The sequence below is a fragment of the Anolis sagrei genome, chromosome 8 (assembly GCF_037176765.1).
Source record: "Anolis sagrei isolate rAnoSag1 chromosome 8, rAnoSag1.mat, whole genome shotgun sequence".
Lineage (NCBI taxonomy): Eukaryota > Metazoa > Chordata > Lepidosauria > Squamata > Dactyloidae > Anolis > Anolis sagrei.
Genome location: NC_090028.1, coordinates 27294357 through 27321647, shown reverse-complemented (window position 1 = coordinate 27321647; position 27291 = coordinate 27294357). Strand labels below are relative to the sequence as shown.

General features: G+C 43.3%; 1 protein-coding gene across 1 annotated transcript in view; it reads right to left on the bottom strand.

Annotated features, from left to right (window-relative positions):
• ACSF3 (acyl-CoA synthetase family member 3) overlaps positions 1–16055 on the bottom strand; it is a 107237-nt gene extending 91182 nt beyond the window's left edge. The window contains exons 1-3 of the mRNA XM_060788413.2: positions 15990–16055; positions 9567–10255; positions 7451–7606 (exon numbers count right to left, since the gene is read on the bottom strand). Of these exons, the coding sequence (XP_060644396.2) occupies positions 7451–7606; positions 9567–10244 (834 nt within the window). The 5' untranslated portion in view covers positions 10245–10255; positions 15990–16055. The remainder of the gene's footprint in view (positions 1–7450; positions 7607–9566; positions 10256–15989) is intronic.
• Between the last annotated feature and the right edge of the window lie 11236 nt (positions 16056–27291).

Below are 27291 nucleotides of genomic sequence, written 5' to 3'. Positions count from 1 at the left end.
GAAATATATGAATGAATTCCTATGCACATTCCACATATCTTATTTGTAGTGCAAAAAAACCACTGTAAAAAATACAATAATTAAAATGAAGAACAATTTTAATAAATATAACCTTATTAGTATTTCAATGGGAAGTGTGGGCCTACTTTTGGCTAGGATTTTTGTTGTTGGATAGAATTGTTGTTGTTGTTGTTGTTGTTGTTGTTGTGTGCTTTCAGGCCATTTCAGACTTAGGTTGACCCTGAGTGAGGGCCAGGTAAATGACCTTGGAGGGCCGTATCTGGCCCCCGGCCCATAGTTTGAGGACCTCTGGTTTACACTGTCCATATAATGCAATTTCAAACAAGATCCAATCTAAGAGACTTCCAAAAGCCTCATTATGAATAGTTCAGGTTTTAGAAACTGGGCAGAGGCAGGTTCCTTTATGGAACAGACATGTAAAGTGTGGCTCACGGTCATGTCATAAACAGCTCTCGGATCCCATTTTGTGGTTCCTGAAGACCCCCACAAAACATCCAAATACCCCATGAAAAACGATTAGAATCTTCACTCTTCTCTAATTCTCCACCAACAAAGAAAAGGAGCCTAAAAGTCTTTATACAAAAGGTATTCTCAGATCCATGAATGGAAACCAAGGAAAAATGGTTTCCTGGTGTTTGAATTTATTAGTTTGAACAAATATGAACGTATTAGTATTTCAATGGGAAGAGTGGCACTGCTTTTGGTTGATGAGATAGGATTGTTGTTGCTGTGAGCTTTCAAGTGGTTTCAGACTTAGGTTGACCATGAGCAAGGGCCGGGTAAATGACCTTGGAGGGCTGTATCCGGCCCTTAGGCCTTAGTTTGAGGACCCCTGGTTTAACCCATTGTGCCACCGGGGGCTCCTTGCATGGGAAGCTGGAGCTGACAGACAGGAGCTCACCCCATCTTGCAGATTCGAACCACCGACCTTCAGGTCAGCAGTTCAATCAGCACAAGGATTTAACCCTTTGCCCCACCATGACTCATTGAATCAATGGAATGGGTCTATAAGTTGACTCACCACTCAACAGTTGGTTCAATGGGATTACTAACTGCCACATAAGCCCTGCAAGAAGCGTGGCCCCAAATGCAGACAGCTGCCTGTATCTGCCCTTGTACAGGCATGCTGTGAATTAAGCAATCTAATAAACACTCCAATCATAAAGTATTTATTAGATCTAATGAAGTGTTAGTGATTAGAACAGTCGGGCTCAAGGCTGTGGTTTCTCCTGAACCTGTGCCAGGATCACTCACATCTGATGCCGGAAGAGGCTTCAGGGGCAAGTTCCCAGCTTTGTTTTGAGCCTTTAAGTTTCTTTATATCGCCCTATAATTGACTGCTCTTTCCAGGTGCAAAAGGGACCGAAACACAAAAGGGAAGGACGGAGAAAGCCTGGGCTCCCCTGGCGAAATCTGCCGCTAAAAACGGCACTGGCCTTCCAAGAGCTGATTGCGGCCGCAAAAGGGCACTTTGCAAACAGCTGGTGAAAATAAGACGCAGGCTCAAAGGTGGCTGGTGTTAAACTCCGCAGAAAGCTCGATTTAGCCCAGTGCACTTTCTTTGCCGCATCAGCCAAGCTGCTTTTCTGCTTCCCTTGGGAGACCCTTTTACACACTCAGAGGGGAAATAGAAAAGAAAATAAACAAAGGCATATACAGTTTTCCCAAGGAGGAGAAGCCAAGCAGATGGTGTCTGACCAGTCTTTCTTGAGCAAAGGCAACAATAAGGGCAAGTGGAAATGCTGCTGGACCTTCAAGAAGAGTGCCCTTTCTTGCCCCTGTCTGCTGAGCTGTCTTTGATCGGTACACATCGGTTCAAGCTCCTTGTCACAAAACTTATAAGTACAGCTAAATCCCTTATCTTGCAAGTTCTGCAGGAGTGCAGAAGAACCCAAATATTCAAGGAAACATTACTTTTCTGGGGACAAAGGATGTCAATATATGAAAGAGAGCTACAGAGATGCCTGCTTTGGGGACACTGTCCTTCTAGCACTGCTACCTGTTCCAGGACAAGAGGGATAGAATCATACAAGGGTTGAGTGAAAAGTAATGCTTCCACTTTCATAACTCCTCAAGAGGTGGTAGTACTGGTATGCGGCAGGTACTGGCTTGTTCAGTCAACTCTCCTCTACAGTTCCATTTTGGCAGGAAGCCTTAGCATTGAACGGTTGTTTTGTTAAAGTGCGAAGTATGGAACCCTGTACAGACGGTCGGTCCATGCAACTTAAGCAACGTGCAGTCATTGAATTCTTGACAGCAGAAGGTATCACCTCAACATCTTACTCGCCCAACGACACACAGTACTCACATCAACACAATCACCATAAACAGCTTGCATTCTCTAATGAATCTCCTTTGGGGTGACACCTGCTGTGAAGAATTCAATGACTGTGCGTTGCTTAAGTCGTATTGACCGACCGTCTGCGCAGGGTTCCATACTTCGCACTTTAACAACACAACTGTTCAATGCTAAGGCTTCCCGCCAAAATGGAACTGTAGAGGAGAGTCTACTGAACAAGCCAGTACCTGCCGCATACCAGTACTGCCATCTGTTGAGGAGTTACGAAGGTGAAGGCATTACTTTTCATTCAACCCTCATAGAATCATATTATCTTAGAGTTGGAAGAGACCTCGTGGGCCATCCAGTTCAACCCCATTCTGCCAAGAAGCAGGAAAATTACATTCAAAGCACCCCCAACAGATGGCCATCCAGCATCTGCTTAAAAGTGTCCAAAAAAGGAGGCTCCACCGCACCCCGGAGCAGAGAGTTCCACTGCTGAACAGCTCTCTCTCACAGTGAGGCAGTTCTTCCTCATATTCCAGTGGAATCTCCTTTCCTGTAGTTTGAAGTAGTTTGTAGTTTCCTGTAGTCTGAAGTCGTTTTCCTATAGTTTGTAGGATGGACAAATGTTGGTGGGAAATTATGCAAAATTATGTGAAATTTTCCCCTCTGTGTTGAACCGGGTTTCCAAACAGTTCAGAGGCCCCTTTTTTCAGACAAATCAGATCTAAAACCCTTTTGGTTCCTATTTTTCATACTGTCATGTTAATTCTGTTTTAATGTATGCATATTTGTATATTTTAAATTGTGTGGTCATACTTGAAAGTAAGCTCTGAGTCTCCTTCAGGAGAGATAAAGTGGAGTATAAGTAAACATAATACTAATAGTAGAAACAGTAATAATAATTATAATACATGGCACAGTGGCTTGAGTATTGGACAATGACGTGGGATTGGTTCCCTGCTCATCCATGGAATCCCATATGTGATCTTGGGTAAGTCACACACTCTCAGCCCCAAAAGCTCTATGGTAGATTTGCCGTAGGGTTGTTATAAGTTAATTGAAGGCAGACAATAGCAACAAAATGAATGTGCAGAGCAGTAAACATTGGGTATGGGGAAATCAAGCCAGTTTATCTGTCTCCTGAAGAACCTGTATAATGACCAAATAGCAACAGCAAGAACAGACCATGGAACAACAGACTGGTTCCAGATTGGGAAAGGGCTCTCAACTCTCACCCAACCTATTCCACTTGTAGGCAGAACACATCATGAAATGTGCGGGGCTTGACAAATCCAAGGCTGGAGTTAAAATTGCTGGATGAAACATTAATAACCTTAAATATGCAGATGATACCACTTTGATGGCTGAAAGCGAGGAGGAGCTGAGGAGCCTGATAAGCAAGGTGAAAGAAGAAAGTGCAAAAGCTGGGTTGCAGTGAAACATCAAAAAACCAAGATGATCGCAACCAGGCTGATGGATAACTGGCAAATAGAGGGAGAAAACATGGAGGCAGAGGCAAACTTTTTATTTCTAGACACAAAGATGACGGTAGACGTGGACTGCAACCAGGAAATCAGAAGATGTTTCCTTCTTGGGAGGAGAGCAAGGACCAATCTCGATAAAAGAGTGACAAGGAGAGACATCACACTGAAACGAAGGTCCACATAGTTAAAGCAATGGTATTCCCTGTAGTAACATACAGGTGTGAGAGCTGGACCATAAGGCAGGCTGAGCAAAGGAAGAGAGATGCTTTTGAACTGTGGTGCTGGAGGAAAATCCTTGGACCACAAGAAGATCCAACCAGTCCATCTTCCAGGAAGGAAAGCCTGACTGCTTGCTGGAGGGAAGGAGATTAGAGGCAAAGATGAAGTACTATGGCCACATAATGAGAAGACAGGAAAGCTTGGAGAAGACAATGATGCTGGGGGAAATGGAAGGAAAAAGGAAGAGGGTCCGACCACGGACAAGATAGATGGAGGGCATCGTTGAAGTGACTGACTCCACCTTGAAAGAGCTGGGCGTGGCCTCGGCTGACAGGGCTGGTCAAGGAGATCACAAAAAGTCGGAAGCAACTGAATGAATAATAATAATAATAATAATAATAATAATAATAAAGCTTTATTTATACCCCGCCACCATCTCCCCAAGGGACTCGGAGCGGCTTACATGAGGCCAAGCCCAACAACACATCAATAAAAACAAAAAGCAATAAACAAAACCATAAATACAATACAATTAATATAAATCACATATAAACAATAACCAATAAACAATAACCTACGGCTGGGCCAAATGTAATAGTTTAAAATTAAAAAAAAAAAAAAAAGCTGGGCATGAACAAGTTAGGATATATCTGGTATAGGATTTTAAATGAAGGAGCGCAGTCCATCCTAAATCAATAGTAAAGTGCATTCTGAGGACATATTGCTGGGAATTTTCCTTATTCTGGGAAGACACACTGGAACAGCCACGTTTTCAGGCTTCTCCTAAAGACTGCCAATGTTGACGCATGTCTGATGTCCTTGGGAAGTGAGTTCCAGAATCGAGGGGCTATCACCAAGAAGGCCCTCTCCCTCGTCCCCACCAATCGCACCTGCGAAGGAGGCAGGATTGCGAGCAGGGCCTCTCTAGATTATCAAAGAGATCGTGTGGGTTCGTACACAGAAATGCGGTCATGCAGGTAGGTGGGTCTCAAACCGTTCAGGGCTTTGTAGGTAAGAACCTGCACCTTGAATTGGGACCAGAAATTGAACGGCAGCCATAAACAACAAGGATATTGAGTGTGTCTGAATGAGGGATAGGAGGAGAACACTGAAAGCCCCAGGGAACAAAAAAGGAAAAGCTTGAAGTTAGGGAACTACGGTTTCAAAATATCTCCTCCCTGAATCCACAGCTTTGTCTGAGAATGGCAGTAACAGGAGTACAATTGAATTTATACCTGACAAAGAAAATCAATTTTAAATAAATGCTTCCCCCTCCTTTTCCCATATCTTAAACAATTCAGGCTGATGGCGTTCCCAGAGCATTCCCAAATGTCTTCTTCCCCTCCTTTGCTCCCTTCTCACATCAAAAGTGCTGATGATGGAGCTGATGCTGCGCCTTTCATCCGCTCCTCCGCTGCTGCGGCGCACTCTCCAGGGACGGAGCGCTCACATCAAAGCTGTCTCCTCTCACACAGCCGTGATCTCAGCATCTGGCATGGGATTTATGCCCTTGTCGTGGGGGAGAGAGAGACTATCCACCACTGCAGGGTTTTTTTTTAACCAATACTCCTCAGCATCACAAGGCACTCAATTGGCTAGAGCAGTGTTTCTCAACTTTCCTAATGCCACGACACCTTAATACAGTTCCTCCTGTTGTGGTGACCCCCAACCATAACATTATATTCGTTGCTACTTCATAACTGCCATTTTGCTACTGTTGAGAATCATAATGTAAATATTTGATATGCACATGATGTATTTTCATTCAGAGGACCACATTTCGCACAAATACCCAATGTGCCTAAATATGGGGGATAGGTGTCGTCGTTTGGGAGTTGCAGTTGCTGGGATTTATTATTCACCTACAATCAAAGAGCATTCTGAACTCCACTAATGATGGAACTGAAGCAAACTTGGTACATAGAACTCCCATTACCGACAGAAAATACTGGAAGAATTTGGTGAGTATTGACCTTAAGTTTTGGAGTTGTAGTTCACCTACATCCAGAGAGTACTGTGGACTTAAACAATGATAGATCTGGACCAAACTTGGCACGAATCATCAATATTCCTAAATGTGAACACTGGTGAACTTTGAGGGAAATAGATCTTGATATTTGGTACTTGCTGGGATTAATAGTTCACCGACAATCAAAGAGCATTCTGAACCCTACCAACTATAGAATTGGGTCAAACTTCCCACACAGAACCCCCATGACCAACAGAAAATGCTGTGTTTTCTGATCGTCTTTGGAAACCCCTCTAACACCCCTCACAACCCCTCCAGGGGTCCTGACCCCCAGGTTGAGAAACAAACGGCTAGAGTAAGAGCATAGTAGGAATGCCTTGTCAGAAAATACGACCAAGTTTGGAGAAGTTCAGCCAGGAGTGTTGTTGGCTCCTTCCCATTAAAAACAAACAAGGAGAAAATTGTAGCAGGGCAGTACAGATTGAGAATTGTTGGAACTCAACAAAATTCTGCACAAGTTTACAGTCCTCATAAAGAAAATCGATAGGCAGATGAGTTAGCTGGCAGGGAAAGGCCTTCCCCTAATGGCATCTTTGTCTGCCTCTCTCCTCCCATTTCTCCTGTTTGTTAGACTGATGCTCCTAAGGGACAAGTTTCTGGCCTCATGGCAAGCCTCTGAGTCCTCCATTTTTGTTCTTCTCCCTTATTCAGATTACCTCAATCAATCAATCAATGGCTGATACCAAATGAGAGACTCCCCCCGGGCACACAGAAGACTGGATGACTTGGAAGGTGCTGAACAGACTGCACTCTGGCACCACGAGATGCAGAGCCAACCTTAAGAAATGGGGCCACAAAGTGGAATCCATGACATGCGAGTGTGGAGAAGAGCAAACGACAGACCACCTGCTGCAATGCAACCTGAGCCCTGCCACATGCACAATGGAGGACCTCCTTGCGGCAACACCAGAGGCACTCCAAGTGGCCAGATACTGGTCAAAGGACATTTAATCAACTACCAAGCTTGCAAACTTTGTGTTTTGTTTGTTTGTTTGTTTGTTAAAAATGCAATGCAACTGTTTGGTCTGCTCCTGACACGATAAATAAATAAAATAATCCAGATTTCCCAAATACTCCAAAATCCAAAATTATCTACAGTGATAGCCACAGACGTGGGCAATTTTCGAGTATTTCTGGATAAGGAATATCAACCTTTATTTGGCTGTTGTTTCAGGAACAGAATGATTACAAATGTTGATTTAACTTCTAAGAGGATCTTCTGTCTATGTGTATAAAAAGGTGTATATGAAACCTGACTTTTTTGGTTAGACTTGGCCCTGTCTCCCAGATATCTCTTTATGGATAGAGATGCAAACATGGGCATTCTAAATCCAATACGCTTCTGGTGACAAGCATTTTGGACTAGGGAGACTCCACCTGTATTGCATTTTGGACCTGAAGGAGGACACTCACCGTCTGCGCATTGAACTCAGGGAGCATGACGCAGGTGGCTCCCACCCAGAGGGGACATAGGAGCTTATTGACGATGCCGTGGACGTGATGCAGAGGCAACACATGGAGAATCACATCATCCTTAGTCCACTCCCATTTGTCCACCAGCCCAGTGATCTGGAAGGAGATATTTAGACAAATCAATAAAACAAAATAACCAGGGTCCCACACCATTGTTGTTGGAAATAGCAACCTTCCAAGCCTTCACTATTTGTTTGTTAGTTTATATATGTGCTAACCTGTACTGTATTATATGTATATATTGGCCAGCCAGTTTGACTGACCTCTTTGGTGTGGGGTACGCTGCACACATGTGATTATATTGAGCATGTTCAGACTCAAGACTTCATTTTGGTAACAGTATGTTTTGACTTCGATGGAATAAATATGTTTTTAGACTTCAATGGAAGCACTATATTTTTGGACTTATGCAGGAAGAGTTTACTATATGTTTGCTTTGAGAAGAAGTGAGTAAAATTATCCCGTTTGGACTTTCATAAGATGTTTGGACTATGGAGTACTGATTAAGAATGATGCCCTGTGTTCTCAACACGGAGAACTGCATCCTATCTATAACTGAACTTTAATAAGAAATGTGTCTTATGTGGGAATTGATGCAAGATGTTTGTGAGTAAACACAGCATGTTAATTTCAAAAAACATTTTTTGTCTCCGAGTGCATATTCCGAGAGGTTTCAAGGGAGAGTATGTTTTGGACACCTGAAACTGGAATTTCAACTTTTTAAAATGTGTTGTTGAAGGCTTTCATGGCTGGAATCACTGTGTTACTGTGAGTTTTCCGGGCTGTTTGGCCATTTTCCAGAAGCATTATCTCCTGATGTTTTGTCCACATCTATGGCAGGCATCCTCAGAGGTTGTGAGGTCTGTTGGAAACTTGGCAAGTGGGGTTTATATATCTGTGGAAGGGCCAAGGTGGGAGAAAGAACTCTTGTCTATTGGAGGCAAGTGTGAATGTTACAGTTAATCACCTTGATTAGCACTGAAAAGCCTTGCAGCTCAAGACCTGGTTGATTCCTGCATGGGGGAATCCTTTGTTGGGAGGTGTTAGCTGGTCCTGATTGTTTCATGTCTGGAATTCCCCTCTTTTCAGAGCGTTGCTCTTTATTTACTGTCCTGATTTTAGTCAGCCATAACAGAGTACTTGATGAACCAACCTGGACAGAGAATATTATTTGAGAACACAGAAATGCTGGACCACTCTGACAACCACCATGTTAGGCTACACAGAGAAGTCATTGAAATCCACAAGCAGGTGGACAATTTCAACAGAAAGGGGAAAACCATGAAAACAAACACAATCTAGCTACCAGTATTGAAAAAACTAAAAGAAGGGCTGACCAAGGGCATGAAGGACTGATGTTATCCTTGAAGGGACTGGCTTGACCTTGAAGGAACTGGAGGTGGCCATGACCGACAGGGACCTCGGCCTGGGTTGGGCCAGGAGATGACAAAGAGTCGGAAATGACTGAATGAATAAACAACAACAAATACACACACACATATAAACATAAATACACATACAAGCACCCCCCCCCCTCTCTCTCTCCCTATCTATATATCTATCAGTGGTTCCCATCCTTTTTCTTTTTTTTTACCAAGGACCACTTGACCAGGGACCGCTTTGATCAGGGACCACTCTCCAACATTAATACCAAAAGGGTTACAAATCAATTTTTGGTCAACTTTAGATACAGTTTGGTTATTTGGGGTGCTCATTCAGAAACTTGAATTGGATAGACCACATCAGCTCTAATTTCTGATACAGAACATATGCCATCCAGTAGTTGTCATCTGTTTGCCCACAGAAAACCATATTTAATAAGTCTCGGCACTATAAAAGGGTTTTGTGAGACCAGTCGCTCTCGTTGCAATGGTGTAGTACTGTGAGGCCTTGGACCATATTTTAGCTCTTGCAAACCACTGGTGGTCCATGAACCACAGGTTGGGAACCACTGATATATACTGATGAAAAATGCAGTTTTTTTATATTGTTTTTGTTTTGTTTTTCATCTTTTCCTTTATTTCTGAATAAAAATAAATTTTGAAAAGGCCCTCACCACAGCTTGAAAGTTCTGATGGGTGCTGAGGACTCCCTTGGGCCTCCCAGTTGTGCCACTTGTGTAGACGATCATGGCGCCCCGGTCCTTCCACTCCGAAATGGGACAGCCGGCTTCTAAAAGGGACCCATTTGCCACCGTGTCCGATTTCCCAGAGCCCAGAAGGGGGAGCACAGGAACCCCTAGTCTCTCTGCACTTGGAGTGACCTTGTCCAAGTAGCCTTCCTCTACAACGAGGAGGGCACTTTGCGAATCCTGAATGAAATACTCCAGTTCTGGCATGGGGTGCTTTCGGTAAAGAGGAACAGCGATAGCGCCACTCATCCAGGAAGCCCACTGGGCTGTGACATAGGAGGCATCATTGGGGCACAAAAAGGCAATCCTTTCTCCTTTCAGGTCTCCATTCGCATTCCCAAGAGTTTTACAGATTCTCCAGGAGAGTTGGAGGCTTCGGGCATAGATCTCCCGATAGGTATGCTCTCCATTTCGATCCACTATGGCAATTTTCTCTCCGAACGGCAGAGCTCTAGTGAAGGCAGGGGAAACATGTCCGTAGCTGGAATGAAGACCTTTGGAGACACAGAAGGAAGTCCTAAAGCCAGATAAGGTCCATCCCAGGAGAGAAGGACTGTGAGCAAAGAACCGAATCAGGGAACACCCTTTAGAAAATTTCAACATTTTTGCTGAGGCTGGAGGAAGGAAACAAAGAATCCAATCAATACGCAGCACCTCAAAATATATTATTATATCCCTGGTGGTGCAGTAGATTAAAGCGCTTAGCTGCTGAGTTTGTTGACAAAAAGGTTGCAAGTTCGATTCTGCGGAGCGGCGTGAGCTTCCGCTGTCAGCCCTAGCTTCGGCCAACTTAGCAGTTTGAAAACATGCAAATGTGTGTAGATCAATAGGTATAGCTCCGGTGGGAAGGTAACGGTGCTCCATACAGTCATGCCGGCCACATGACCTAGGAGACATCTACGGACAACTCTTCGGCTTAGAAATGGAGATGAGCACCACACCCCAGAGTCAGACATGACTGGACTTAATGTCAGGGGAAAACCTTTACCTATCTTACATTATGTTATTTATTATATTTATTTATATATCTATATCCTGCTTTCCTCTCTTAAATGAGACCCAAAGCAGCTCGAAACTAAAAAAACAATATAAATTACAAATACTGCAAGCCAAAACATGCCTCAACCTCAAAGGCAACCCTACTATATTTTTTTTTCCAAATTTTTCAATTAATGCAAAAGGTAAAGGCTTTCCCTTGACATTTCTAGTCATGTCTGACTCTTGGAGGTGGTGCTCATTTCTAAGCCGAAGAGATGGCATTGTCTGTAGACACCGCCAAGGTCATGTGGCCAGCATGACTGCATGGAGCATCATTACCTTCCCGCCGGAGCGATACCTATTTATCTACTCACATCCGTTTAATAGAAAATATACAACATTTCTTATCCATTCTCGAGTTTCTCTTCTGTTGCCAAGATCTGAGATGAGAGTTTCAGTTTATGTTAAACTTCAGGTTTTTTTAATATTGTTTTGGTTTTTTCTCATTTTTGTCTGATTTAGATATTTCCCATAGTTATAAGGAATGGATTAAAACTATATTTTTAAAGGGAGTATATTCAACACCTCTCTCCCTCTCCCTTATCCAAGCCAAAAGTCTGAAGGTTTTTGCCACATCCACCTTCGCCACTTTTAAAACCACTGCGCAAGAAGCAGCGTATTATGCGTGGGAAGGGCTTGAATCGAATGTGTCATACATCGACGGAGAAGGAAAGACATATCCGATGACAACCGCTTCCCTCTTTCCATTTCACACATTTGTCTAAAGAAGTGCCACCAAATAGGGAGGGGAGAAAAGGAGAGAAAATATGGAGGGGAGGAGTGAAAGTTGTTAGGAAAAGGCAAATCAGTTCCAGCTTTAAACCTGTTTCCCAAAAAAAAGAACTTTGAACATGAAAACCATTAATAGAGAGCCATCACGGCAGAGTGGCTTGAATGGTGAACTGGGAAACCAGGGTTCAAATCCTGAATAATCATAGAAATCTTATTATTATCATTAATTATTATTGTTGTTGTTGTTGTTGTTGTTGTTGTTGCTTATTTGCCTTTCTCCAAGGTTGGATCAGGGATACAACAAAACTAAAATACAACAGATAAAAAACATCATTAGATAAAATAATAATAATAATAATAATTTATTTCTTACCCACATCTCTTCAAGGTTTGAGTTGAGATGGGGTACAACAGAAATAGAATGTAATATATGACAATAGATAAAAACAAACCCATTTAACTGGGTTGCTGTGAGTTTTCCAGGCTTTATGAGCATGCTAATCAAGCTGGCCAATTACAACATTCACACTTGCCTCCAGCAGACAAGAGTTCTTTCTCCCACCCTGGACATTATTCCAGAGATATATAAACTCCAGTTGCCCAGTTTCCAACAGATCTCACAACCTTTGAGGATGTCTGCCACAGATGTGGGTGAAATGTCAGGAGAGAATGCTTCTGGGACAAGGCCATACAGCCTGGAAATCTCACAGGAACTCAGCGATTCCAGCCATGAAAGCATTCGACAACACAAACCCGTTTAATCACATTGACAAGATTGAAACGTATTTACTTATTGGCTTTATTTTATTTCCTGCCTTTTTCCCGCTATTGGTGACTAAGAGCAAACATACATTGAAAGTAATCATATCTATAAAATGAATTTAAAATAGATTTGAGTAGGTTTGTTAGAAGGTCAAGAACTTTCTTAAATTCAGAGGAAAACAATGGCAAACTTTGGCAGTTAAAGTAGTGCCAAACTGCATCAATTCCACAGTATAGATGGGCCCATTGCAACTTCTCTTTCATTACATGCAGACGAAGGAGCAAATTCACAATCTCTTACACTTCAATTCAACCAAATATTAATCCTCAATGTTTTGGTTCTCTCATTTTCCTCTGTGACAAATGCAACCTTCTTATAAAGCAAGGTGTGAGCGAATTGGCCGTCTGCAAGGACGTTGCCCAGGGGACGCCCGGATGATTTGATGTTTTTATCATCCTTGTGGGAGGCTTCTCTCATGTCCCCGCAAGAGAAGCTGGAGCTGATAGAGGGAGCTCATCCATCTCTCCCCAGATTCGAACCTGTGACCTGTCGGTCTTCAGTCCTGCTGGCACAGGGGTTTAACCCACTGTGCTACCGGGGGCTCCAATAAATATAATGAGAAGACATAACAGCTCGGAGAAGAGAATGATGCTGGGAAAAGGGAAGGAAAAAGGAAGAGGGGCCAACCAAGGGCAAGGTAAGTGGATGGTATCCTTGAAGTGACTAGCTTGTTCTTGAAGGAGCCAACAGGGAGCTCTGGCCTGGGCTCATCCATGAGGTCACAAAGAGTTGGAAGTGACTGAATGAATAAACAGCAACAATAAAACAATTATAATAATAGCAACAACACAATGAGCCATTGTTGTTGTTTATTCGTTCAGTCACTTCCGAGTCTTCGTGACCTCCTGGACCAGCCCACACCAGAGCTCCCTATTGCCCATCACCACCCCCAGCTCCTTCAGAGCCAAGCCGTCAAGGATACCATCCACCCACCTTGTCCTTGGTTGACCCCTCTTCCTTTTTTCTTCCATTTTCCCAAGCATTATTGTCTTCCCTAAGCTTTCCTGTTTTCTCATTATGTGGCCAAAGGACTTCATCTTTGTCTCTAATCTCCTTCCCTTCAGTGAGCAGTTGGGCTTTACTTCCTGGGAGATGGGCTGTTTGGATCTTCTCGAGATCCAAGGCACTCTAAGGATTTTCCTTCAGAATCACAGTTCAAAAGCATCTCTCTTCCTTCACTCAGCCTTCCTTATGGTCCAGCTCTCGCATCCATCTATATAAATAAAAATGTAATGTTCGTTTCTGGGATTAACAGAACTCAAACCCCACTTGACAAATTGACACCAAATTTGGACACAAGACACTTAACAACCCAATGTATGTCCTTCATTTAAAAAAATTGATTTTGTCATTTGGGAGTTGTAGTTGCTGGGATTTATAGTTCACCTACAATCAAAGAGGATTATGAACTCCACCAACGATGGAATTGAACCAAACTTGGCACACATTTCTCCCATGACCAACAGAAAATACTGGAAGGGTTTGGTGGGCAGTGTCCTTTGGTTTTGGAGTTGTAGTTCACCTACATCCAAAGATCACTGTGGACTCAAACAATGATAGATCTGGACCAAACTTGGCACGAATACTCAATATCCCCAAATGTGAACACTGGTGGAGTTTGGGGGAAATAGAATCTTGACATTTGGAAGTTGTAGTTGTTGGGATTTATAGTTCACCTACAATCACAGAGCATTCTGAACCCCACCAATGATAGAATTGGGCCAAATCTCCCACACAAAACGGCAGGGGACGGCTAGTAGGTTACTAAAACCACTTATTTTATTTATCGTGTCAGTAGGGACAGAGAGCATCTATGCTGATGATCATGCCATTACTGCTAAAGCAGGGAGCTTTGAGATGGTTGAACAGAAGCTCTCCGAAGCTCTAGGTGCTCTTACTGCCTATTACAGGGAAAACTAGCTGATTTCTAATCCATCTAAAACACAGACATGCGTCTTTCACCTTAAGAACAGACATGCATCCTGGGCTCTGAGGATCACCTGGGAAGGAACCCCACTGGAGCATTGCAGCGCACCCAAATACCTGGGAGTCACTCTGGACCGTTCTCTGACCTACAAGAAGCACTGCCTGAACATCAAGGAAAAAGTGGGTGCTAGAAACAATATCATACGAAAGCTGACTGGCACAACCTGGGGATCACAACCAGACACAGTGAAGACATCTGCCCTTGCGCTATGCTACTCTGCTGCTGAGTACACATACCCAGTGTGGAACACCACGCTAAAACAGTGGATGTGGCTCTTAATGAAACATGCCGCATTATCACGGGGTGTCTGCGCCCTACACCACTGGGGAAATTACACTGTTTAGTCGGTATTGCACCACCTAACATCCACCGGGAAGTTGCAGCCAATAGTGAAAGGGCCAAGGCAGTGACATCTCCAGCTCATCCCTTGTTTGGGTATCAACCAGCACGTCAACGACTTAAATCAGTGATTTATTTATTTACCTTACTTATATACCGCTGTTCTCAGCCTGAAGGCGACTCACAGCGGTTCACAACAAATACGAACAGCAAAAATTCAGTGCTACAGTATAGAAACAGACTGATTCTCAGTCTTCCTAATGCCGCAACCCCTTAATGCAGTTCCTCATGTTGTGGTGACCCCCAACCATAAAATTATTTTGCTACTGTTATGAATCATAATGTAAATATCTGATATACAGGATGTATTTTCATTCACCAGACCAAATTTGGCACAAATATTCGATATGCCCAAATTTGAATACTGGTGGGGTTAGAGGGGAATTTGATTTTGACATTTGAGAATTGTAGTTGCTGGGATTTATAATTCACCTACTATCAAAGAGAACTCTGAACTCCACCAATGATGGGATTGAACCAAATATGGCACACAGGACTCCCATTACCAATAGAAAATACTGGAAGAGTTTGGTGGGCATTCACATTGAGTTTTGGAGTTGTAGTTCACCTGCATCCATGGAGCACTGTGGACTCAAACAATGATGGATCTGGACCAAACTTGGCACATAAACTCAAAATGTCCAAGTGTGAACACTGGTGGAGTTTGGGGGAAAATAGACCTTGACATTTGAGAATTGTAGTTGTTGGGAATTATAGTTCACCTACCATCGACGAGCATTCTGAACCCCACCAACGATAGAATTGGGCCAAACTTCCCACACAGGACCCCCATGACCAACAGAAAATACTATGTGTTTCTGATGGTCTTTGGCGACACCTCTGACACTCCCTCACGACCCCCTCAGGGGTCCCGACCCCCAGGTTAAGAAACACTGACTTAAATCAAGAAATAGTTTTCTAAGATCTACAGAGACACTCGCTGGAACGCCTCAGCAAGCGAGAGTCCAAAAGTGGCAGGCTCAAACCCAGAACCTCAACCAATGGCTGATACCCAATGAGAGACTCCCCCTTGGGCACACAGAGGACTGGGCGACTTGAAAGGCGCTGAACAGACTGTGCTCTGGCACCACAAGATGCAGAGCCAACCTTCAGAAATGGGGCCACAAAGTGGAGTCCTCGACATGCGAGTGTGGAGAAGAGCAAACCACTGACCACCTGCTGCAATGCAACCTGAGCCCTGCCACATGCACATTTAGAAGGAAGCACTGAGGTCACACTTTGCTGGACTACAATGCCCTGAATCGCCTAACTGTAGGAAACACAATCATTAGAATCTTTAGCATTTTTTACTAGAGTCAGGAAAGAGAGAGGAGGAAAAAACAGTGGGGGAAGGAAATAATTGCCGCACCTCCTCTTCTTCCGCTCTCGCCCACCCGGCTTCGAAGGACGATGGTTCTCCTCTGCGAAGCACCGGAAGTTGGAGCCCCTTATAGTAGTCCGATTTCTAAAGTCGTCCCTTGCGGGAACAAATGCCTATGATAAAAGTTCCTCTTGATGTCATCTCAAGCAAAGTGTGGCAGCTGGCCATTGAAGCAGCATGGCGTTAGTACTCTTTTTTTCCTTCCTTTTCTTTGGCTCTGTACTATGGTCTTTTAGTTCCTTTTAATGTAATATTTAGTTTTTGCTGCGTTTTAAAACTCAGAATCAGTCAAGCCAAGTTGTAAAAGAAGTACAAGATGCTTTATGTATTGTCGAAGGCTTTCATGGCTGGAATGACTGGGTTGTTGTAGGTTTTTTGGAGCTATATGGCCATGTTCTAGAGGCATTTTCTCCTGATGTTTCACCTGCATCTGTGGCAAGCATCCTCAGATTGTGACCTTGCCATAGATGCAGGCGAAATATCAGGAGAGAATGCCTCTAGAACATGGCCATATAGGCTGAAAAAACCTACAACAACCTACAAGATGTTTTATTTCCTGAGCCATGTTCTAGAGGCATTTTCTCCTGATGTTTCGCCTGCTTCTGTGGCAAGCATCCACAGAGATTGTGAACTCACAACCTCTGAGGATGCTTGCCATAGATGCAGGTGAAACATCAGGAGAGAATGCCTCTAGAACATGGTCATATAGCCCGAAAAACCCTACAACAACCTACAAGATGTTTTATTTCCTGGTGTTAACATTTCTCTGTGTGGTTTGGAGGCAAGTGTCACAGAGTGCAACAACACTATAGGGTTAATACAGTTTGACACCACTTGAAAAGCTCTCTGAAGCTTTAGGTGCTCTTATTGTCTGTTACTGAGAAAACCAGCTGATTCCTAATCCATCTAAAATGCAGACGTGTGCCTTTCACCTTAAGAATGGCTTCCTGCAGATATTAGATCAACCCCCTCCTTGCTGGCATTCCGGAGGAAAGTAAAGACCTGGCTGTTTGAACAGGCATTTGACTAAGCAGTGTGATTGATTGACTGACTATCAGAACACAGAATATTGGATAACAAGTTTGGATTCTGATTTCATTGATGAGACCTGATAGATTTGTTATATTGATGTAGTGATGTAATGATATTGATGTTTAATGATTTGTGATGCTATTGCTTTTAAATGCTTAATGATTTTGTATTGTGTATACCTAAATTGTTGTAAACCGCTCTGAGTCGCCTAAGGGCTGAGAAGAGCAGTATACAAATAAAGTAAATAAATAAATAAGAATAGACAAGGATGACCTGGGGAGGAATCCCACTGGAGCATTGCAGTACATTCAAATACCCGGGAGTTACTCTGGACCATGCTCTGACCTACAAGGAGCACTACTTGAATATCAAGCGAAAAGTGGGGAAACGTCAGGAGAGAATGCTTATGGAACGTGGCCATATGGCCCGGAAAACTCACAGCAACCCAGTGATTCCAGCCATGAAAGCCTTCGACAACAAAAAAGTGGGTGCTAGAAATAGTATCGTATGAAAGCTGATTGGCACAATCTAGGGATCACAACCAGACTCAGTGAAGACACCTGCCCTTGTGCTTTGCTTCTCTGCTGCTGAATATGCATGCCTAGTGTAGACTACATCTCACCATGTTAAAACAGTGGATGTGGCTCTTAATGAGACATACCACATTATCACAGGATGTCTACGCCCAACACCACTGGAGAAATAATACTGTTTGGCTAGTTCTGCACCATCTGACATCCGCCGGAAAGTAGCAGCCAATAATGAAAGGACAGAGGCCAAGAGACATCTCTGGCCCACCCTCTGTTCGGATATCAGCACGCATGACAATGCCTTAAATCAAGAAATAACTTCTTAAGATCTGCAGAGAAACTCACAGGAACACCTCAGCAAGTGAGAGTCCAAAAGTGGCAGGCTAAAACATGGAACCTCAATCAGAGTCAGAGGCTGGATAATAATAAAATAATAATAATAAAACTTTATTTGTATTCCGCCCTATCTCCCTAAGGGGAGTCATGGCAGATTCCAACATAACAATGGCAAACATTCAGTGCTTTTGTAAAACAAATAAATATTGACATAAAATCCCAGAGAAGCCCTGCATATGAATTAATTCCAGACTTGGATTTGGTCTTAAACTGGAGTGACTAATCTACTGTTTTAATGAATCGTTTTTAATGTTTTAATGTAATTGTTTATTATTTATATGTTGATAGGAAATTTAATCCAATGCCAAGTTTTTAACTTTGTGGTTTTTTATACATTATAACTGTATTCACAATTTGCTTCTGACGCGATAAATAAAAAAGTAAACTGCTATGGGGATCTTAGGAATTGTAGTTTGCATTCTTTGGCAGAGAAGCCTAATGATCTGGTAAAAGATGGATAAACTTCTCCCAGTATTGCAATTTTATTTCACATTAAATGTCTTTGTTTCTCTTCCTCCTTTCCTTTTGCGTGGGAGAGAAGACTTTGCAGCCCTGAGTGGCCTCCTCAAAGGCTTCAAGGGCGAAGGCCCAATTAGGCCACCCTAGGAGCATTGAGGCCTAAAGACCTTGTGATCTTTAAGTCAATGTCTTTATTTCCTTTTTCCCCCTTGGAGCTGGGATTGTATAATTGATCCACTTTTGGAGACAGGCAAACCCACAAAGTTCCCTTCGCACAACTTTGCAACACAAGAAACTTGCACATCAAGCCTTCCTCTTCTTTGACTTGTCAATCTGTCAAATAATGTCCAGGGTGGGAGGAAGAACCCTTGTCTGTTTGAAGCAAATGTGAATGTTACAATTAGCAAGCTTGAATAGCTTTGAGTAGCCATGAAGCTGCAAAGTCAATCAGTGAAGGTATCTGCATAGAGGTAGTCCAACCTGCCAAGAAGCAGGAATATTGCATTCAAAAAACCCCCTGACAAATGGCCATCCAACCTCTGTTTAAAAGCTTTCAAAGAAGGAGCCTCCACCACACCCCGGGGCAGAGAGTTCCACTGTTGAATGACTCTCACAGTCAGGAAGTTCTTCCTAATGTTCAGATGGAATCTCTTTTCTTGTAGTTTGAAGCCATTGTTCTGTGTCTAGTCTCCAGGGCAGCAGAAAACAAGTTCATTCCCTCCACCCTGTGACTTCTTCTCACATATTTATACATGGCTATCATGTCTCTTCTCAGCCTTCTCTTCTTCAAGCTAAACATGACCAGCTCTTTAAGCTGCTCTTCATTGGTTTGTTCTCCAGACCCTTAATCATTTTAGTCGCCCTCCTCTGGACACATTCCAGCTTGTCAATATCTCTCTTCAACTGTGGTGCCAAGAATTGGACACAATATTCCAGGTGTGGTCTAACCAAGGCAGAATGGAGCATGGGGAGCATGACTTCCCTAATCTAGACACTATGCTTCTATTTATGCAGGCCAAAATCCCATTGGCTTTTTTTGCCGCCGCATGACATTGTTGGCTCATGTTTAACTTGTTGGCCACGAGGACTCCAAGATCTATTTCACATGTACTGCTCTCGAGCCACACACCCTCTTTGTCTTCCTGTTCAACAATGCTTCCACTTCCTTCTCTCCTCCTCCTCCTCCTGCTCCTCATTGTCCTCCTCGTCCCCTCTCTTCTCCCTTTTCCTTCTCTTTCTCTTCCTTCTTCTCACCCTTCCTCCTCTTTTTCCTTTCCTTTTCAACTGCCCTCTAATTTTTCTTTTCTTTCTTCAGTCCTCTTCTCCTTCTTCCCATTTTTTCTCCTCCTTTCTTTTCCCTTTGATTTTTTCTCCTCTCTTCCATTCTCTACTCCTTCTCCCCACATTTTTCTCCTTTATCCTTTCTTTGTTTTATTATACTTTTTCCTCCTTCCTCCTCTTTTCCCTTCCTTCTCTCTCCTTCATTCTCATTCACTCTTTTCCCTTTACCATCCCCCTCTCACCCCAAATCCAGCCTTCGAGCTCATCATGATTCCTCTGACCCTGTTATATATTAAGCCAAGAGTATCTTTTACGCTCCAGTTCATAATTACTTCTTAAAAAACTAAAGAGGGGCTGCATCACACTAGGAAACTCCGATGCCATAAAAGCCTCTTTCCCTCGATCTATAATTAATCAAGGAGCCACTTAATGTAAAGGGAGGAGAGGCAGGCAGGAAGGAGAAGGCACAACGCAGCCACCCAGGGCAAATGTGTTAAAAAAAACAACAAGGATGCTGGAGGCACATTGGATGGATGCGTGTGTTCAATTGAATGCATGCAAAATAACCCCAAACCTACTTGCAGGCTGAGGGTGCTCTCCGTGCTAGAATGAATTCAATGTATTGTAGAAAGCTTTAATGACTGGAATTACTGGGTTGCTGTGATTTTTCCAGGCTGTCTGGCCATGTTCCAGAAGCATTCTCTCCTGGTGTTTCACCTGCATATACGGCAAGCATCCTCTGAGGTTGTGAGGTCTATTGGAAACTAGGAAAATTGAGTTTATATATCTGTGGAATAATGTCCAGGGTGGAAGAAAGAACTCTTGTCTGTTGGCTGTAGGTGAGAATGTTTCAGTTGGTACCTTGATTAGCATTTAATGGCCTAGCAGTTTCAAGGTCTGGTTTCTTACTACCTGGAGAAATCCTTTTTTGAAGGAGATTAACTGGCCCTGATTGTTTCTTGTCTGGAATTCCTTTGTTTTTAACACTGGTAGCCAGATTTTGTTCATTTTACCCCAGGCAGTAAGAAGCCAGGCCTTGAAACTGCTAGGCCATTAAATGCTAATCAAGGTGGCCAATTGAAACATTCACATATACCTCCAACAGAAAAGAGTTCTTTCTCTCACCCTGGACATTATCCCACAGGTATACAAACTCCACTTGCCTAGTTTTCCAACAGACCCCTCAACCGCTGAGGATGCCTGCTATAGATGTAGGTGAAACGTCAGGAGAGAATGCTTCTGGAACATGGTCATACCACTCAGAAAACTCACAGTAACCCAGAATGAATGCAGTTGGGCTCCACTTGAGCGGCCATGGCTCAGCACTATGGAAAGCTGGGATTTGTAGTTCTACAAGGACGTCTCTGTCAAAGAGTGCCACACTACAACTCCTAGAATTCCATTGCACTTCAAGTGGGGTCAAACTGCATTCATTCTACAGTGGAAATGCATCCATAAACAAGAATAAGAAATCAGCACCTTGGAGAGTAGCTTTGAAGTTCAGGAAAGACTGCCAATCAGGGCATTAATTTTGAGCACAAAAAGGCCCTTTTTACATATGTTATCCATCACTCAGGATACATCACTATTAGCTGACGTTTCCAAGTATCATTTCTATCCCTAGTGTTCCATCCCTTGTCATTTTGGGGTTCCAAGGATCACTTCTATCCTTGGTTCCTCATTCTTTATCTTTCATAAATTCCTAACTATTTGCTGGTGTCTCCAGATGTCCTTTCTATCCCTGATGTCCTCATTCTTTGTCTTTCTTGGATTCCTCCTATTCCTTGACACTTCCAAGTATCTTTTCTAAACCTAGTTCCTCATTCTCTGTCTTTCTTGGGTTCTAATTTATTAGCGGGTGTTTCCAAATATCATTTCTATCCCTGGTTTCTGTCCCTATTTTTCTTTCCTTCTGATCCACATGGAATATGTTGTCGAAGGCTTTCATGGATGGAATCACTGGGTTGCTGTGAGCTTTCCAGGCTGTCTGGCCATGTTCCAGAAACATTCTCTCCTGATGTTTTGCCTGCATCTATGGCAGGCATCCTCAGAGGTTGTGAGGTCTGTTGGAAACAAGGCCAGTGAGGTTTATATGGAATAATGTCCAGGGTGGGAGAAAGAACTCTTGTCTGTTTGATACAGGAGTGAATATTTCAATTGGCCACCTTGATTAGCATTGATCAGCTTTTCAGTTTGAAGGTCTGGCTGCTTCCTGCCTAGGGGAATCCTTTGTTGGGAGGTGTTAGCTGATTAATTCATGTCTGGAATTCTTTTGTTTTCTGAATGTTGTTCTTTATTCACTGTCCTGATTTTAGAGTTTTTTAATACTGGTAGACAGATTTTGTTCATGTTCGTGGTTTCCTCCTTTCTGTTGAAATTGTCCACATGCTTGTGGATTTCAATGGCTTCTCTGTGTCATCTGACACGGTGGTTGTGAGAGTGGTCCAGCATTTCTGTGTTCTCAAATAATATGCTGTGTCCAGGTTGGTTCATCAGGTGCTCTGCTATGGCTGACTTCTCTGGTTGAATTAGTCTGTAGTGCCTTTCGTGTTCCTTGATTTGTGTTTGGCCAATGCTGCTGTGTTTGGTGGTCCCTATGTAGACTTGTCCACAGCTGCATGGCATACGGTAGACTCCTGCAGAAGTGAGAGGATCCCTCTTGTCCTTTGCTGAATGCAACATTTGTTGGATTTTCTTAGTGGGTCTGTAGATAGTTTGTAGGTTGTGTTTCCTCATCAGCTTCCCTATGTGGTCAATGGTTCCCTTGATGTATGGAAAGAACACTCTTCCTCTGGTTGGATCTTTGTCTTGACTCTTGTGGCTTGTTCTTAACCTTGCAATCCTCTTGATGTCTGTGACTGAGTCTCCATTGGCCTGTAAAGCCCAGTTTAGGTGGTTCAATTCACCTTGGAGGAGTTGGGTTTTGCAGATTTATTTATTTACTAGCCATCCCGTGCCACACGTTGCCCACATGGGGGTTTTGTGTGGGAGGTTTGGCCCAATTCTATCATTGGTGGGGTTCAGAATGCTCTGTGATTGTAGGTGAACTATAAATCCCAACAACTACAACTCCCAAATGTCAATATTCTATTTTCCCCAAACTCCACCAGTGTTTACATTTGGGCATATTGAGTATTTGTGAAGAGTTTGGTCCAGATCCATCATTGTTTGAGTCCACAGTGATCTCTGGATGTAGGTGAACTACAACTCCAAAACCAAAGGACACTGCCCACCAAACCCTTCCAGTATTTTCTGTTGTTCATGGGAGAACTGTGTGCCAAGTTTGGTTCAATTCCATCGTTGGTGGGGTTCAGAATATTCTTTGATTGTAGGTGAACTATAAATCCCAGCAACTACAACTCCCAAATGACAAAATCATTTTTTTTTTAGTGAAGGACATACATTGGGTTGTTAGGTGCCTTGTGTCCAAATTTGGTGTCAAATCTCCCAGTGGCTTTTGAGTTCTCTGAATACCACAAACGAACATTACATTTTTATTTATATAGATTTTTTGCATGATCTGCCAGGGCTTTAATTATGCTTCTTTTTTGACTTGGGTGATGGTTGTAAACTGTTGATTGGGTTGGTGGGTGACTTGGACATATAGAAATGGAAGCTTTCCTTCATGTTATTTTTCCATGGCAAATTTGATGTTTAGATGGATGCTGTTGACGTTGTATAGGAACTTGTTTAGTTCTTCTTCTCCATGGCTCCAAACGGTGAAGGTGTCATCCACATATCTGAAACATGTAGTGGGATTTTTTATTGCTGTTTCCAGGGCTTGTTTTTCAAAATGTTTGGGCAGTGCAGCTCTTCTGATGTCTCTCATGGAGTATCCATTGAATAGTTTTTCTTACTTCCAACTCTCATCCTCTGTATTATAAGCAAAGGGCTGCCTTTTATTTCTTTCTGGGTTAAAGGAGGGGACAAAGAAACCCCAAACACAGAAGGGACTCCAGATGGACAGAGCTCAGCCAACAGGTGCCCAGACGTGGCAGAAGGGATTTCCCTGCAAAGGGCTGTCTGTCTGGCCACCAACTGACCATTCAGCCAAGGGACACAATCTGTCCCCTTTGCAAAACACAGGGGTCTATCAGCTCCCAAAGCAATGGCTGAAGACACAGATGGGGAAGATGGGACACACCGCTTAATCCAATTAACTGGAGATTGTTGTCCCTTACTGTCCCAAGCAACTGGGGATTCAAACACAAAGATCTAGCCATAGTGCAGTGTTTCTCAACCTTCCTAATGCCATGACCCCTTAATACATTTACTCATGTTGTGGTGACCCCCAACCATAACATTAGTTTTGTTGCTGCTTCATAACTGTAATTTTGTTACTGTTATGAATTGTCATGTAACTATCTGATATGCAGGATGTATTTTCATTCACCGGACCAAATTTGGCACAAATAGTCAACATGCCCAAATTTGAATACTGGTGGGGTTTGGGGAGGGGGATTGATTTTGTCACTTGGGAGTTGTAGCTGCTGGAATTTATAGTTCATCTACAGTCAAACACCATTCTGAACCCCAGCAATGGTGGAATTGAACCAAACAGAACCCCTATGACCAACAAAGAAATACTGGAAGGGTTTGGTTGGCATTTACCTTGAGTTTTGGAGTTGTAGTGCACCTATATCCAAAGAATATTTTGGACTCCAACAATAATGGATCTGGACCAAACTTGGCATGGTTACTCAATATACCCAAAGGTGAACACTGGTGGAGTTTGGGGAAAATAGATCTTGACATTTGGAAGTTGTGGTTGCAGGGATTTATAGTTCACCTCCGGAGCCCCCAGTGGTGCAGTGGGTTAAGCCCCTGTGCCAGCAGGACTGAAGACTGACAGGTCACAGGTTCAAATCCGGGGAGAGGCGGGTGAGCTCCCTCTATCAGCTCCAGCTCTTCATGCAGGGACATGAGAGAAGCCTCCCACAAGGATGAGAAAACATCCTGGCATTCCCTGGGCAGACGGCCAATTCTCTCACACCAGAAGCAACTTGTAGCTTCTCAAGTAGCTCCTGACACGACCAAATAGTTCACCTCCAATCAAAGAGCATACTGAACCTTGCCAACAATAGAATTGGGCCAAACTTCCTGCACAGAACCCCCATGACCAACAGAAAATACTGTGTTTTCTGATGGTCTTTGTCAACCCCTCTGGCAACCTTTCTTGACACCCCCTCGCTACCCCTCCCAGGGAGTCCTGACCCCCAGGTTGAGAAACACTGGTCTGTGAGCTTCCATTGGTTTATTGCATGGCTGTACTGTATTGTAGACACTGCATTTATTGATTTTATTTGACTTTTGCAGGGCGGAGAATCCTATTTGCAAAACAAACACTTGCACAGAATGTCAGAGAGTCCAGGGGAAAATAATCTATTAATTCACGAAATCCCTCTCTGCAGATAGATGCGCGAAACATTAACCAAGGAGTTAAATCTGCAAAAAAGCAAAATCTGGTCAGCAAGCTCTTTGGGAGGAATTAATGGGGTTTCTCCTGACTCATCCCATATGGGCGGTTGGACCCTTTTTCTCCCTCCCTTGATCGCCTCCCATCCTTAGAAGAAGTGCCAATGTTTCCCCATTAAGCCATTGCTTTTGTGAGGAAGGGGGAGCTTTGGGCATCCCAGACCTCAGATGGATGCAAGTCCTTTTGGTGGGACAGATTGGGATTAGGGATTAGAAGAACCTCCGGCAGATGGCAGAAAGTGGCGGGGAGGGCAGAGAGTCTTTTGCATTTGTTGAAAACACCAAACAAAAAATATTATTGTTTTGGAAGGAGCAGCTGCACTTGAAACAGGGCTTGTTTTCCTGCTTCAGATTGTTCACTATGCCAGATTCGAAAGTTGGGCAGATTCTTCTCCTCTGGAGATGCAATAGATCTGGAATTGGGAAAGGGAGCATTACGTAGCTTCATTTGGAGCAGTTTATCAGCCTTCCAACATACTGTGACCTCTTAATACAGTTCCTCATGTTGTGATGACCCCCAACCATAACATTATTTTCATTGCTACCCCAGTGGCGCAGTGGGTTTAAGCACTGAGCTGCTGAGCTTGTTGACTGAAAGGTTGCAGTTTCGATTCCGGGGAGAGGTGTGAGCTTCCACTGTCAGCCCCAGCTTCTGCCAACCTAACAGTTCGAAAACATGTAAATGTGAATAGATCAATAGGTACCGCTCCGGCGGGAAGGTAACAGCGTTCCATGCAGTCATGCCAGCCACATGACCTTGGAGATGTCTATGGACAACGCCGGCTCTTCGGCTTAGAAATGGAGATGAGCACCACACCGCAGAGTCGGACACGACTGGACTTAATGTCAGGGGAAAACCTTTACCTTTACCTACTTCATAACTGTCATTTTGCTACTGTTATGAATCGTAATGTAAATATCTGATAGGCAGGATGTATTTTCATTCCCTGGACCAAATTTGGCACAAATACCCAATATGCCTGGTATTTTCTGTTGGTCATGGGAGTTCTGTGTGGGAAGTTTTGCTCAATTCTATCGTTGGCGGAGTTCAGAATGCTCTTTGATTGCAGATAAACTATAAATCCCAGCAACTACAACTCCTAAATGACAAAATCAATCCCTGCTCTAACAGGTCATGCTTTTTACCAAGAAGTTTTGGCATCATTTTTCTAACAATGTCATGCCTTTCCGAAGATCACAAAGTCTCCAAAAAGGTTATGGGGTTTTCCATTTTCTAAAGTTTCTTTAGTAGTTTCTTGGTTTTCTAGCATGATTATCAACTTCCATTGCTCCCGTAAAGCCACACCAAATAACGTAAAAGCTCCTAAAGAGGACCTTTGAATGAAAGCCATAAATAATCTAATCTACCAAAGTCAAATCCAAAAAAGTTTGACTGCAGTCCTCTAGTTTGGACACCTCATTTTAAGAAAGATGTAGAGAAGCTGGTGCTGTTAAGAGAGGACTGTAAACTTTGCAAAAGAAACCCAGCAAAATGTTGTAGATGGAGAGAGTTTGAAGATGGGGAATGAGGTCAATAGGGCTTATGTTCTCCTCCATGCATCAAAATGTCTTGGGGTGACTTTGGCAATTGCAAAAGTGCAATTCTTTGAGACGGGAGCAGCCACATTCTCTGCTTAGCTCCCAGCAGACTGGAGCACCTTGGTGCAAAGTGCTCTCCAAAAGTGTCAGTGAAGGGGGAAATAAGTGCAAAACAGGTCCATTATGGTAATTGTGCGAAATGATGATTAATGGTGATTTCGTTCTCTCATTCAAGGGAAATTAGATGAACGCCTTTGGTACTAATGCCTGGATCAGAGGTGCAAAATGCAAGCGCATGGAACCAGGAGCTATGGCAAGCAAAGGGGAATGTTCCTATTTGGGGGAGGTGAGCAGAGGTCCCAAACTCATAGCTGCCATCCCTTTAAGTTCCAGCTTGGTTTAGTTGAAAGCTCCTGTTTTGACCCAATATGGACAATCAAAATACAAATAGACATCTCTTCTTTCTTGCATCCCAGCCTGCCTAACTTTGCCAACCAGGCCTCCTAGATGACCATCTGACTGGGACTGATGTGAGTACTAATCCAACAAAGTTGGAGAAAAGGTTATGCCAAGGTGAG